Source organism: Stegodyphus dumicola, chromosome 3 (genome assembly GCF_044657685.1).
Source record: "Stegodyphus dumicola isolate Sdum_Otavi_A_Nest chromosome 3, ASM4465768v1".
NCBI lineage: Eukaryota > Metazoa > Arthropoda > Arachnida > Araneae > Eresidae > Stegodyphus > Stegodyphus dumicola.
The window spans coordinates 100,386,502-100,402,475 of record NC_140770.1 but is presented as its reverse complement, the minus strand read 5'-3'; the positions used below and the strand labels follow the sequence as shown (position 1 = coordinate 100,402,475).

At 32.4% G+C, this 15,974-nt stretch overlaps 1 protein-coding gene across 1 annotated transcript in view; it reads right to left on the bottom strand.

Annotated features, from left to right (window-relative positions):
- LOC118183166 (neuroligin-4, X-linked-like) overlaps positions 1–4,027 on the bottom strand; it is a 727,522-nt gene extending 723,495 nt beyond the window's left edge. The window contains exon 1 of the mRNA XM_085813108.1: positions 2,559–4,027. Within this exon, the coding sequence (XP_085669234.1) occupies positions 2,559–3,015 (457 nt within the window). The 5' untranslated portion in view covers positions 3,016–4,027. The remainder of the gene's footprint in view (positions 1–2,558) is intronic.
- Between the last annotated feature and the right edge of the window lie 11,947 nt (positions 4,028–15,974).

The window sequence follows — 15,974 nt, the reverse complement described above, 5'->3', positions numbered from 1 at the left end:
AAACACGATAATAAAATTTTATTACTGCAGATCTTATTGACTATTTGATAAGTGGTACACCACAATGCGTTTTAGATAGTTATAATGACACAAACTGTAGCTTTTTAGCTGTATGGCAGCAACTTTTATTAAATTCTGTTTACATTTAGAATATTCTTCTCGAGATTTGCGTGCATAATGGAAGTCACTGAATCAAGACGTTGTATATTTTTAAATTTTATTAATTCATGCTCTAAAATGCAAAAAAGGAGTAAAAGAAAAATTTCTTAAAAGAAAAAATACATCTTGAAATTGTCTTATAGACTTAATTAATGATTATCCTGATTTAATTTTTGTACTGACAATTTAACACTCTGCCTCTCTTTTATTTCTACTATTTTAATAGCTTTAAGCTATCCACATAATAGTATTCTAAGAGCTGTATTTAATTATAAATTTAATAACTTATTCCCCAATCTCTCAAAGTTATTCCTTCTGTTTTATTAAAAAAGTTTTATGCTAATATCTTAAAGCTAATATCTTTATACAAACGTCTTCAACTAATTAATGGAATATGCTTCAGTATTCGATAATATTTTCAGAAATTTATTTCGTTTAAATATTTTAAAAATTGATTGAAGGTAATGCGGCAATTGCATTTATTAAACTGCATAAATATCATAAAAGGCTTTAAGTAATATACTTTATACTTCGCAAGCAAAATACTGATAATCAGATGTAATTTAAGTATATGTCAAAATAGCATTGTATGTATACGAGGTATTTGATTACACGCATAAAACAGATAATTAATTTCCTGATTATTTTCAATTCATTCACTTTTTAAATAAAATGTTAGCTTAGAAAATTTTGTTGTTTTTAATTTTAGAAATAAAATTGCTTGTTGCCTTTTCAGCGACCTACTAAAAATTTATCTTCTACTTCTTTATCTCCACAGTTATAGCTTACCTGTAAATTATTTCCGCTGGAGGGATAAAATTTAAGGAAACATTTAAGCGACAAAATTTAAGAAAACTAAATTTAGGACCTAAGATTTTTAAACCACATGTAACCGTATGATCCAGTGTACAAACGGAATCAGGAAATATGTATTAATAATCATTGTGGGAAATGCACAGATATGTTTCTTCTTATAGTATGCAGAACATTTTTAACGCGTTGATACGTATCGCTTGCTTAAATGTCAAAGATGTATCAAAACGAAGAAGGTGCACAAAAGTAGGAAATAACTTTACTTCATTTGAGATATGAAAATGAAACTTGAAAATAAGGCTTCTGTAACTTTTCTCTACTCTTTGCAATGAAGTTTCTTCGAATTTGGAAGGCCTATTTTCTGATGATCAGCAATTTTTATCTTTTAATTTCAACTAAAAATCACACTCTCATCTGTAATTTTCCGTTACTTTTTTACTTTGTCAATTATATGTTTTTTAAAAGTGAATCTTTATTTTACAGTATAACGCGTTATACAGTTTTCATATCGTACAGTACGGCATTAAGCATTTTAGCGATAAAATGTATTTACGCATTGAAAAAGGTCTGAATTCATATTTCTCTGGCTTTGAACTTTTACATAATATCTTCGTATTCTTATAGTTTCTAACTTGTAAAATATGCTGCAGACATATAGGATTTAGAGAAAATAAGAGTATATTAAAAATTGCATTTATTGTAATTTATCGACATCAATACGCATATTGTTAGATTTTTTCGTTTTAGTACTAAACTGTAAACAATGAAATACAGCGATTATAATCATATATAACTATTTATTTCAATAATTATTTAAATCATCTTTTAAGCACTAGACATCCTTCTACGAATTTTAAAAGTTTATTTTAGATTTCTTTCAAAATATCTTCTTGTATGCCTTCGTACAAACGTTTTGAAGTATTTTTCAACCATGATTACTGTTTAAATTAGGAAATATCGGTGCCGGTAGTCATCAGTTAAACTTAGTATTTTATTTAAGTACTTGTAGTGAATACCAATACGGGTAAAATTAGGGAATATTTTTGAAATAGTTGTAACCTTATACTTTTAAACATATATCTTACATTCAATTTCTTACTTATTGTAAAATAAATTAAAAACATAGATTACAATCAAAATTTCCAGAATTAATAATATCAAGAATTAATATCAAGAAATGATCATGTGCATAATAAAGAGTTAGGGGTTAAAAATTAAATTCAAGTATTATAATACTGGAAATATGCCAAAATTCGCAGATATAAACCAAACTCTTTATCGTTTTACAAGTCTGAAACTTTCCTTTGGCTCAGTAAAGAAAATCGATGAATTAAAAGCGACCATTTAAACTGCTTTTAGATTTATAAACCTTATCGCTTGATCCCCCTGTAATTTCCAATTTTGAGAAAATGCATTACCATCAATTTGAAGTCCAGATGTATATTTACATACTCTATCATATTAACGCATGCTACATAATACCAAAGGTCTTCAGAGATCTTAATAATTGTTAATACCTGGACATAAGTAAAATAAAATAAAATGTTCTTAAAAAATAAAAAAATTGATAAATTTATGCATCTTACCTATTGCCGGGGCGTAGATATTTAAATAGAGACAATCCTCACTTTGGTTCCGTAAATAAGGTAAGAGCCTTCGAATGTACTGGAGACGTCCTATGGGCATCTTTCGTAAAGCCAAGGTTTCGTTACTCACATCTGGCAACTTCTGAGGACATACAGGACCTAAATGATCAGCCATCATGACTCCTCTCCAATGTGGAGGAGTCACTGGAGGCATAAACCTTAATGATCCGATAGGGGCACTGGCATAAGGGACTCCTTGAAATACTTCAACATGTTGCAGCTGTCTATTAGCTAACGAATTAATGAAGCCTCGTAAAGCACCATATTTGGTGGTCACCACCCTTGAGCTCAGACGCCTTTGTTCCGTTGCACACTGTGAAACATTCACCAGAATGATGGTTATGATTACTGTCAAAATTAAAGAATTAAATCCACTGATAACCATAAATTGAACCATGATTCAATAATCAGTCAAAAGTGTTTTCACAAAAATCATTTGTAAGAATACCTTTAGAAAGTCAAGAAATCAAATATATCTTAGAAGCCTAAAATTCACGAAAGTTTACACTGTAAATGTACTTTGTTTAGAATTTTATTTCCGTGAAACAAAATAGTAATATATGCTATATATATGCGAAACAAAGCTACGCTTATTTGATCAGCGATTATCATTTGAGCGAAATAATAAGCTAAAAGTATTTCATTTTCGCATTGTTATATAAGCCCTTTTCTATTATTCTACTCATTATTCATTTTGCTTAGATAAATACTACTTTTTAGAAAAAGTGCGATTTTTATGCATTGCATTTGTGGGAACATTTTAGTGGATGATTATCATTATGCATTAACGCGTTTGCTGAGATGATAATTTCATTGCCTCAACTAATTTAATGTTCCATTGATATTCATTACCTAATATATAACAAACTCTTTAGCCAAAACCCCTTTTTATTATGTATGCGGTAAGCTGTATCTTCTTGAAGATAGTAAACACGCGTTTAGTTTATTAGCTCAGTTTAGAATTTAACACTCCAGTCGTAAGTTTCCAATAGGATTTTACTATTGGAAAACTGTAGAACACTTTAAATAATGATCAGATCAAGGAACCTGTATAGAAATGCATACGCCACATTAGTTCAATAACAAAACCATGCACTTCAAGTTTATCCTTACTGCATCGTACCAAAACTGACAAGGTTTCTGAACTATATTTTTACTATATACCCACTATCCGTTATTGAACAGAAATATCTATCAATACACATAAGTGCATATTTAATCAAGAAGAGCAGTATCATTCACTTAAAAATTCAAATAGTAAGGCCGAGCTCTATTTCCACTTACAAAACGAGTCTTTTTATGGGGTTTGTTGCTCCCCAAGCTCTTAAATTCTAATTTTAATTATATCGGAAGCAACATAGTTTCACAAGAAGCAGTTTTTCAATTTGTAAGTGATATCGCTTTACCGAAGAGACAGCGAAGATAATTTTCTCCGGTTGCAAAAAGCGGAACTCTCCGAGGATGAATTAAACACAAACTCAGAAGTAACGGGAGCGAAAAGATGCTCCGGACTTCCGCGAGGATTCTCAGAGACAGCAGTGTCGACTTCTCTGCCGGCGTGCGTCGATGAATGAGTACGCATGCGCGTCACTAAGGTGAGAGAGTGGAGGAGGTTGTGGATACGTCCACTAGCTTATCGCGGGTGTTTTACTCTACGTATTTGCTTATTATGTTTTCCCGTTTGAAACATAGTGCCCTTTAGGTCAAGTCATTGTTTGTAGGAAAACAGTGGGCGCACATAGGGAAACTTTATGTCTTCTTTATAAAGTGATTTAAATCTCTGAAAACTGAGCATAACATTATAAAATAATATTAATTATGGACACATTTATGCTATGGCAAAGGATTTTTAATAAAATAGAGCACATAATTTACTGTCTGTAAATTAATTGGTGGTTGATGACAGAGTAAGACCGTTTTTTTCAGTAGAACGTTTACTGAGTAGTACTTACTTTTAAGTATTGAATTTAATTGCACGTAATCCAGTACATGCAAACTGTTTTACAATTAAAAAACGAAGCGTTCTAAAATATTAAGCATGATTTTTGTAAGTTATCTGGAAAATACAGTTCCTTAATTCTATTTATATGTTACTTCATTTCTAATTATGTATTCTTAAATTACATTTAGACATAATTTACAAGGTATTCTTTAATTATTTACAATAAGGCATTTCTACTCTGATTGCTTCCTTTATTTAAGCAGTCAAATTAAATTATTTTCCAGATTTAACAGCTTAAAAATACAAATACATTTTTAACGATTTTTCTGTTAGTCCAAATATTGGCTATTCCATTTCCGTTTTTTGAATTTCCCTCTTAATTACACGTGTTTTTACGTAACCGTCCGTAGTATTATTCCGGTAAGTCGGGGGCTTAATATATTTACAGAGGAGAAAAACTAATTTTTACGTATAAATCTGCGCCTGAGAGGAAGCGTAAAAGTTTTTTTTCATTGCAAACGCAGAAACTTGCAATAAACTTTTCAGTTCTGAGAATTGCTTTTAGTAATTTACAGAATATTGAGATTATAAATGAGGATGTAATGACAAACAGAATTTGTAAGTCTTCTACCTAAAAACATTAATTACAGAGGTGGAAATTTCGTAGGTTTGCACCGATTAGGCAGAACAAGTTTTGAATATTTTAGCTCGATGTATAAGATGTTAAAAGTATGTTCTAACACGTATTTATTCACTTAAGGAATTTAACGATGAATAACAGCCACACTTATCGCTTACTTAATCAGCGAATCCTTTTCGTATTTTGAATCCTAAAATTTATTAACTATTATGAGGTTATCAGATAATATCCTTTAATATGAAATAAGACATATTTAGCTATGTTTGCTGCGTAAAACGCGTCAGTTAAAATAATTTTTGCAATAGTTTGAGTACGTTTAACACTTTAATGTATTTAACATTAATATTTTAATTAGTTCGGGAAAACACCTAGTGTTAAATGTACAAAGGTGTCTATAGAGTTCTAAAGCTAAATTTCACTCTTCGACTGCTTTGATGAATGTGTTAAATATACAGTAGGAACTTAATATATATAAGAAAACTAAATTTTCATGAAACGCTCTCAGAAATATGCAATCAAAACATATGAGACTATGCTTGATTTAAATATGTATGAACTTTTTAATAGAATTTTAGTGTCATAATTAAAATTTTTAATAGAATTTTAGTGTAATTTTCTGATAGAATTTAGAGTCGTAAAAGCGAAAATATACGCTTTGAACTTCAATTTATACTTAATACAAGATTCACCCGTTTATCGCAAGAATCTTAGATGAAGTCATTGAATAAATGCTTTGAAATGAAGGAAAAGATTTCATTTTGAGCTATATATTACTAAATATTTAAAAATGCTATTCTGAATTAAGACAATTCCATTTATCTCTAAATACATTAATATGCATGTAGTGCAAAATGAAGAGAGGATTGCAATAAAAATAAAAGGAAAATAATTCTGATATTATTGCTTATAGTAATAATGTAAATTTTTATAAATTGTTTTGGTAAGAGGCGTCAAACACCTAGTTAACCTAAAGGATGTACTGAAAGAGTTAACATGATGACTATATAATAGATACATAGTTGCAAATTTAATTCTTAATTTTACTTGATTTCTATTTTCAGGAGACGTTAAAATGCATTCCTCTTAAATTTAAGTCATATTAAGTTCAATCTATCATACAAGGGAGCCTAATTTCTTCGTGAATGAAAGTCATAATTTCGAATTAGTTAAAATAGGGATTGTAAAAGTAAAAAGACAACGCATCATTAACTTGCATTATTTTCTAAAATCAATTTTACTTACAACATTTAAAAAACTTATTTTTATCTGTTTAATGTTCTAAATAAAGGTTAATTTTATTTTTTAATTACGGAGGATATAATGCCTTCGTAATCAATAATATAAATGTGTTAATTTTTGATTAATACTTACTTAAATACCCTTTATAAAAGAATAATATAAGCCTTTCATTTAATTATCAGAATAACCGCCTTTTAACAGACGTATCTGACAAGTATTGAAATTAAAATTCATCTTAGTTATATATTTAACGCTTTTTTTGTTGTGTATGCATAAGGTCGTTTTTAGTAAGCACGGGAAACCAAGACATAATTTAAATTGCTTTGGATATATAGAGGATTACTGTATATGCTGCGCAGTTTCCAGCAACTTAAAGCATTTTGCGAGAAGCAAAATAGCGTTGCATTGTGTTACCTATGTAAACAATAAAAAAGTCATTAACTCTTTAAAGACTAAAACGCCTCAGACGACCCTTCATTCAAACGACCAGAACCGCCCGAAACAGCCGAAATTTCGATGTTCTTTTCTTCCCTCCCCCCTAAGGTATGCAAGAGCAGGTGCAGTTTCCCCAAATGCATTGTATAATTTTTTTGCAGGTGTCGTAAAAGGATTTATTTATGGTTTTTTATATTTTTTTGTTAGGAAGCAGAAGGGATGCCGTTTAAAATCTTCACACCTGTTTGTGCGTTAATGGATGGGGAGGAGAGGAAACTCCTGTTAATCTGGAAAGGCATTTCGGGCGATCCGGTATTTCAAGCATACAGGTTAGCGAAGGCTTCAGTTTTCAAAGAGTTAAAAATTTACAATTATTCGGAAATATTGTCTCGCAAGAAGAGCAAAAATGATTAAAAATGGGGAATATTAAGAATACATTTCTGACTTTATCAAATACAATGCATATGAAAAGTACCCAGCGAGAACAGCAATGTTATGAAATGTTTAGCATTAAATAACGAGTGATGACATGATAATTATATGTTATAGTCTATGAATTTTCCTATTATCAAGAAACGTGAAATTCTTAGATAGTGAGGGAACCACTAACAAAAATAGTATCTCACTTGATAAAACTTTTTCTAATTACTAAACGCGCTATCTCAGGCTGACTTTAGATGTTTACGAAATAAGTTGGCAACATTTTAAATCTTTTGGCTAAGTATTTTAAATACAAGCGGATCCACTGCATTTATTAATATTTACTGTTATACAACTATATTTAATTTAAAATATGTTCGACATTACGCAAATTTGACTTCATACCATTATTCACTGGAGGATTCAAATTTAAGAATATATACAGATAGATATAGATATATAGATACATAGATAAATAGATATATATAGATATCTATGTTTACACAAAATATTTAATATTCATTAGAAGCCGAATAAATGAAGGATTAGGTATGACTAGCGAAAATATTTACTCCATAAACGATGAAGCTTAGAAAAGCAGACATACGTCGTATAAATAGTAATTAAGTCATATTTGAGTGGAGTGCTAAATGTACAATAAACAAAATTAACGAGAGGTCAGAACTACTAGTGTTACAGACACTAGACTCTTATATTTCCCTTGAATCTTTGATTTCCTGGAAAAATCTATTGCTAAATCTTTAACGCTTTTAAAATGTTTGTTTATTTGGAAGTAGTTGCACTGTCGTTGGCAACACTATTTAACTGCAAGCAAAAAGGTATTTGAAACTGGTGTTTTATTTCAAATGAAAGGAAACGATGACAAAAAAAAAAAATGTGGGATAACCTTTAGTTCTTCACCAGCAAGATATTCCCCCTTGCCACGCAGCTCAGTTCCTTTAAATGTAGCCACCATTGCTAAGGAAGTTAGGCTATCATTTTACTCTACAAAGGCCTCAACTTATACAACAGCTATAGAATCTCTCGTAACAGACGCCCAATTAACCGGTAATACCAAAACAGCGTCACTTCAGAAATTTTTAAATTTAAATTCTAATTAAGGTAAAAAAAAATATAAAACGGGTAATAATCTGAAGACTTAAATGTGTAAAATATCTGTGTTACGTTTCTGCTATCCACGTTTAGAAATATTAATCAGTTAACGAGCAAAGCTGTTATCCTGAAGGCAAAGATCCCTCTTTGTGTCGATATGTGAATTTGATTAAGGGACTGTGTATGATATTTACAAACATTTCACATTGAAACGCATCATATTTACTTCAGCCCACCAGCGGCCGAGCGGTAAAGTCGCTTAACACTGGTAGTTCGGTCCGAGGTTCGAATCCCCCGAACGGGCTGGCTGCATGGGTGTTTTCATGGTTTTCCCCATGTGTAACGTGTATACGAGCCAGTTCCCTTATAAAGTCCTCCACGAAAGGCATCCCTCCCCTATGGCAGATAGCCCTATTGTGCTTTGCCGTAATTAAATACACCATATTTACTTCATCTCTTAGCCTAAGACACGTAAAAAACATAACTTTAAGTTTCCGTTGACGTAAATTGTTATTCATTCTACTGTTAAAAGTGACATTAATAACCTTTTCGTGCATCAAATCCTTCCTTCAGTTTGTTATAAAAGTCAGTTCTTTAGAAGTTACATTTTCAAGTCATTTTCTCGTGTATCAATAAAATCCACGTTTCGTTTCTCCATTTCTGACTTTAATTCTTGAAATCTCTAGCATATCGTGTCAGTGTGGTTTGAGATATATTGACCAAACTAAAACAGCGCTAAGGTTTCTACTCAAGGAACATGGATCTCATATACGAAAAGGCAAAATTAACAAGTCTTCGATAGCTAAACGTAGTTGGGAATTTAATCACAATTTTGACTTGGGTCTGCAAAAATTATCCAGAAAGCTTCTCCCATTAGTAAATTAGATTTCCTTGAAGTTTTTCATATTTACAAGGATTTCTAATGAGGTGCAATGATCAGCACATTCGGTGCGTGTTGGAGACATCTAAGTTCGAGTTACGTCGGGGTAATTGCTCATTTTTCATTATGTTAAAAAAAAAGTCCTAATGTCTCTGCAGTAGCGCTCGAACTAAAAATGTTGGTGGGTGATGGTTCTTCACCACCAGGATTTGGTGATTTGGGTCCCTAATTCCCAGTCGCCTTTTAAAAGGGGGTTATATAAGGTTTTTCTCCCGCCTTCTTAGTATGCCTTCGTGGTGTAATAGTGAGCACACTCGGCGCATATTCGAGAGGTCTGAGGTTCAAGTCCCAGGGAAGGCACTGCTCATTTTTTAAGTCTTTCGCTTCGAAATAACCTAATGTCTCTAAAACTATTTTTTAAAAATTTTCCTTACTAAATTTTGCCTACAGATGTCGCTACGTTCCCCTTCAATTTACTGCAGTAGGATATAAATAGGACGCTTGTGCTCGGTGCTCCAGTCTTGCAAACCGCTTTGCTCCTGATGAAGACGAAACTATACGAGGTCGAAATCGTTTGAGTTTTTATCTAAATCTATGCCAAAAAAGAAGATTGTTTCCTTGTTCATTTTGAGGTTTACTTTGCTGTATTTCCCTTCCGCGTTGTAAATTTTTATCTTTGTTCATATTCGTAGATGACGAGCTAAGTGACAGTGAATTTCTTGTTTTTAAATATGTCCGTCATCTTCGATTTAGTTACATGTTCCAAAACTTTGAGTGCTAGTGAAGAAAATATGGAAACTGGGGAGGATGCAGACAGTTCTATTCCTATCACACACTCAAAAGCTGGCTCAAAATATTCAAACACGCTAGTTTACATTTACGCAGATAATGGGGTAGCCATTAATTGGGTTGAATCAGCGACTCGGCCATTAAATTCCACTATCAGAACTATTTATAAACTTGAGATGTATGATTTTCTCTTTGAGTGTGCCCTTTAGCGGCAATGCAGAGATGGCATATCTACTGAATGTCGAGCTATTCAACCGAGTAATCAAACAAGGATCATGAACTGAGAAAAGGAGCATTCCTTCCTAGTGCTGACTACACGAACTACTTACAAAATAAAATTTATACTTTTGTTCTGCTATGTGAGATGAAAGTTCACGAGTCGCTAAAGACCAATCCTAGTGCTTCGCAAAGACCAATCTTGGTGCAATATATACATATAGAGAGAGAGCGCAGAAATTTGAAATAGAGCGAAATATGGTAGCTGAAAATCAAAATAGATGGGAGGGCTGTGTTGCCGTAGCCTATAATAACAACTGATCCTTAAAATATACAGAAAAACATAACAATACAATATAACTGGGCAAATAAAAAAATGAATAACAAGATGAAGGCATATACAAGACTTTCATAAATGAAAATCCAGTATGATATTTTCATACGTACTTAAACACAGCAGACCTTTAAATACTTATGCGTACTTATGCTTTAAATACTCATTAAAACAAACATAAAATCTGAACAAAACAGTGGTAATGAACTGAAATAAAAGAAAACGGAATAGTAAGTGTAGTCATATACAAGAGATCCTATAATATCGAACATGTACTGGGAAATGAGAATGATGATATGACGATCATTTCCATCAGCACACGAAGCTATGAAGCTACGTTTTACACTCAGCGAATTTTTAAAATTTTGATGGTAATTATCTAAGGGGAAAGATATTTTAAATTATGTGTATTCAATAATAAATTCGTAAACTTTGTGTCGTAATAACGACATATGATAGATAACTTTAAAATACTGTTTAATTTTGCTTTTCTGAAATATGACATCTTGTGTATGCGTTTTAATAAAACAAATGTACGATTTTCGATGTTATTTATCTAATTGTGAACGTACAGACTTTGGTTCTCTCTGCGAGCTTAAATTATAACCAAACTGCTAACAGACTTAGACCGAATTTTCGCTGAATCTGAAAAGAACTGAAAAGTCTAGGGTGCAAAGACAAACCTTTTTATTAAATCAGAATTCGAACATAAAACGCGCTTCTTGTGATTAACAAGCACAACCACCATTTATGGCAAATTAGCGGTCAAACTCAAATTGAAATTAAATCACTTAGTCAAGGACCACACAATTGATTTAACACGAAGTTGACTAAAAAATTCTCTCCAGCGTAACAGTTAAAATGTCCGTTGCAATAACGTAAATCAGAAAAATAATTATCTTATCAGAGCTACCGAAACGTAGTAAGATGGCCTCGGGAAGCAGACATACGCTCTGTCTCACGATTTGAAAACCTCAGCTTAAATACTCCTTTGCATTCTGGTAGGGAAACGGAAAAGGGATGTGATAGTAAAGGCTGAAATTATAAATAACTGTTTAGAGAAAATAATAATAACCCGTCCACCGATAGATCGGAAAGAATTTTAACGTGCTACGCATGCTGCAGCATCACAAAACCAGGTAAACTAAAAAAAAATATATATATTCAGTAATCCGAAAAAAAAAAAATCTCTTACCGGGAATCAGCAAAGTCTAGTTTTAGCTGTTCTTTCAAATTGCCTTTGCATGTTGAAACTAAGCTACAGAAGCTGGAGTATTCAAAGTCTTCTGTATTCTTTTATTTCATTTCTCAATAAACACTATATTATTAGCATGTTTAGATTTAAAATCGAATGTGTTAGGATTATTTAAAATTATAAAATTTTATTTTGATAAAAAACCATTATTATAATTTAGAAAAAAAATATATCGTAGTCATGCAGATTAGTAGCACTTTTTATTTCAGTAGGATACGATTTAGGATTATACATTAAAACAGAGAACAACTTTTCCAGCTTTTAAAAAGTTCAAAAGTGACCTAAGAATAAAGTGCGTCCTTCCTAATACCTAAGTTAAAATACTAAAGCGTTTAACTTCAAACTGCAAAATCTGTCGAAAGTTAAATTTGTGACAAATATCACTGACTAGCCAAAGAATTTGTTTCCACCAGGGAAATATTTGCAGCCGGTAGTATCTTAGCAGGGAAAAAATGGAAAGGGGTGTTAAAAAGCCAACGTAATTAGGAATCAGAGTATTCTTTCTTTCCTTTCTTTCTGTTGTAAGATTCGACTTCTACATTGCTAGTTTCAACGTTCCTGAGTTCGCTAATGCATATTAAACACCAGAAATGAGAAAAACCTATAAATTGTAATAACAATAAATCAACATCATTATGTATTGGAATCATTATAAATGTTTAAATAACTCAGCAATAAGAACGTATGATAATAAAGATATTTTGAATGCTTTGATTTAAATCATATTCTTATTGCATTAATAAACACAGTTTCTTAAATTTTGATGAAAAAAGCAAATTGACATCTGTTTCAATAGCGAATGTAACTTCAATAATAAAATTTCTATGTAAATGGGCACGTTGAAGACAAAATTTCAAAATCATATACATATAGGGAAGGAATTTGTAAAGTTTTGGCTTTTTACAATACTTCAAATAGTTTTAAATCTTTCTTATAAATGGAGCGAGAGTATATTTGGGAGTATATTGGGGACACAATAAGCGAAGTTATTGTGTCCTCAAAAGACCTAAAGCATTTGTTATAATAAGAGATATAAAAAATTATATACTTTTCTTTACATTAAAATTGTTATCATTGTTAATTATACTCAAACAAAAAATAAAATAAACTAAAATCTAAACTCAGCGGCACAAACAGCCCTTAGAGAGCCATGGCCGTCCAGTGCCCTGATATCTGCTTTCTGGACCGTGGGCTCCGGGGTGCTTGAGCATCTTTGCCTGAACAATTGGTCAGCTTATCGCATTATCCCCAGTGTTTAGTCCCCAAGCGAACCTGATACTCATTTTATCGACTTACTCAAGGGACAAAAGGCTGAGTCAACCTTGCCCAGCCCGGGAATCGAACCCCGGCTTGTGGTGCTGCTGGGCGACGCGCAGCCACTGTACCACTGGGCCTGAACAAAAAATAAAGTAAAATAAAAATACAAAGACGTGAAAGCATGAGATGAAATTTAATTATTTCAGACAGTATCAATAGCATCAAGAAAAAGTTTCGATTAATACAAACATATAAATAAATAAAGATTAAAATTAATTAAAGATGGCAATAAGAAATAACAAATAAGGACTGATTCAGCCTAGCTTTCTCAAGGGAATGGACCAAACGGAATATCTATTTCTTTACTTTAATATTATAGCTTAAACAATGTAACGACCAATTAATTCTCATTATGTATCAAAATTACAAAAAGTTTCATTAATTTGTGTAGAATTTGACTTGATTCACAGCATGAGATCACGAAGTAATATTTAAATGGTTTATTTAATAGAAAGAAATAAAAGTAAATAAAAAAAGTATATAAAGATGAAGTTAACGGTATGCAGGATTAACATAATGATGCACCAACAGTCCTTTTATAAACTCTTGAAGACGTGTGAACCGTCTGCTCACGTCTGCCATCCACTCTCGACCAGGTCTCAGCGCTGTCTGGGATGATTCTTACTGCGCTGGGTGATGCTGTACTGATGACGTCATAACGGGCAACTCTCATTCAGCATTGGACGGTATGATTTCCCACAGCTTCGGCCAGCTTGAAGAGGCATCGTCCTCGATGTCTGTTGAATGGACATCACTATCATGTACCTGCAAAGAGAAATAAAAAAAAAAGAAAAAAGAAAAAAAAGAGTATCAGGTCCTTAGGCTTTGAGCTGATACAAACATCAAATCAATTTGACCATGGCTTCATATGGTCAGCCGCAGTAGATGTCAAATTTGGTCCTTCATGGCATCCTACTTTCTCGACTTCATATCTATCATTTGATCGAACAGCTATGATTTTATACGGTCCATGAAACTTAAGTCGTAGTTTCAAACCAGTCCCATATTGAGTTCTCTGAATGGCTACCAAGTCGCCAATCTTGTATAGTTTCGGTTTCTTACGTTTCTTGTTAAATTGTTTTCGATTCTCTTCTTGAATCCTCAAAATGTTGTTTTTCGCATCTTCTCTCATTTCATCACGTTCTTGCATCAATTGCTTTAAATATTCTTCATTCAATATTTCACTAATTCTCAAATCTTCTTTATTCTTCATTTTCGTGCCTATGAGAAGCTCAAACGGTGAATATTTCGTACTTCTCGTAGTTGTACTGTTGATTATTCTCTGAACATCTGAAACATATTTAAACCATTTCGTTGAATCTTCATGTGATAATTTTGACAAAACAGGAATCAAAATTCTATGAATTCGCTCAATTTGTCCGTTACCTCTTGGAATACCGGTAGTAATTTTGACATGTTCTATTCCTTCTTCAGTACAATAAGCTAAAAATTCTTTCGATGTAAAGGCACTACCTCGATCTGAAATGATTCTGGCTGGATTTCCAAATACAGTCTGTTGTTGCTTCAATTTTGAAATAACTTCTTGTGTAGTTGGTGATTTCACTGGATAGAACCAAGTAAATTTCGTAAAAGCGTCGACAACAGTTAGAATGTGTTGGTATCTCTTGTTCGTCGATGGAAGAGGTCCAATAAAGTCGATATGATACGTACTCAAGGGAACGTTTTCTTTTGGTACAGGATGAAGAAATCCTTCTGCTTTTCCTTGCTTCTTGTTGTACAGTATACATTCTATACAGTTAGCAATTACTTTTTCAACTTTACATTTCAGTCTGGGAATATAGAATTCTTGCTCTACAGCATTCACAGTTTTATCTACAGCAAAGTGACCTTTCTTATGTACCTTCTGTATGATTTCGTTCTGTAAGGATTCTGGCACTACTAGAAGATCTTTACCATTTTCAAATTTGTACAAAATATCATTTCTCACGAAGAATCCATTTTCTTCTCCCTTCTCAACTAAATTCTTGATTAATTTCACATGTTCATCTTCATTCTGTTGTTGTACTAACCGAATCTTCTCAGTTACATCGGATGTGTATGATGTTAAAATTAGAGCGTTTCTACTTAGAGCATCAGCATGTTTCATTTGGCTTCCTGAACGATGTACAATTTCGTAATCGAATTCTTCAATAAACATTGCCCATCTCGCAATTTTAGGAGTTAAATCTTTCTTATCTAAAGTTTTCTGAAAAGCACTACAATCAGTTACAATTTTGAATTTAGTCCCTAACAAATAGTTTCGAAATTTTTTCAGAGCTTCTATTACTGCAAGGGCTTCTAATTCGTAACTACAGAGTTTCTCTTGCTGCGGTGAAGTCTTCTTACTCATATACTGGATTGGGTGATAATTACCATCATCAGACAATTGGAGTAATACCGCACCAAAGCCTTGACTACTAGCATCAGTATGAAGTTCTAATGGATATCCTTGCCTAAATATGTGTAGAACAGGAGCCTGAGAGAGAATTTCTTTCAATTTGCAAAAAGCTTCCTGTTGTTCGGAATCGAACTTAAAACCAATACCTTTTCTAAGTAAGTCACTAAGAGGTTTAGCTATTTTAGCATACTGAGGAATGAATTTACGAAAATATCCCGTTAGTCCTAAAAAGCTTTGTAGTTGTTTACAGTTACGCGGTTGTGGAAAGTTTCGAACAGCAGCAGTTTTGGAAGGTGATGGTCGAATAGTTCCGTTTTCAATTACATGTCCCAAAAATTCAATTTTACGTTTTAAGAATTGGCACTTTTTGAAATTTAT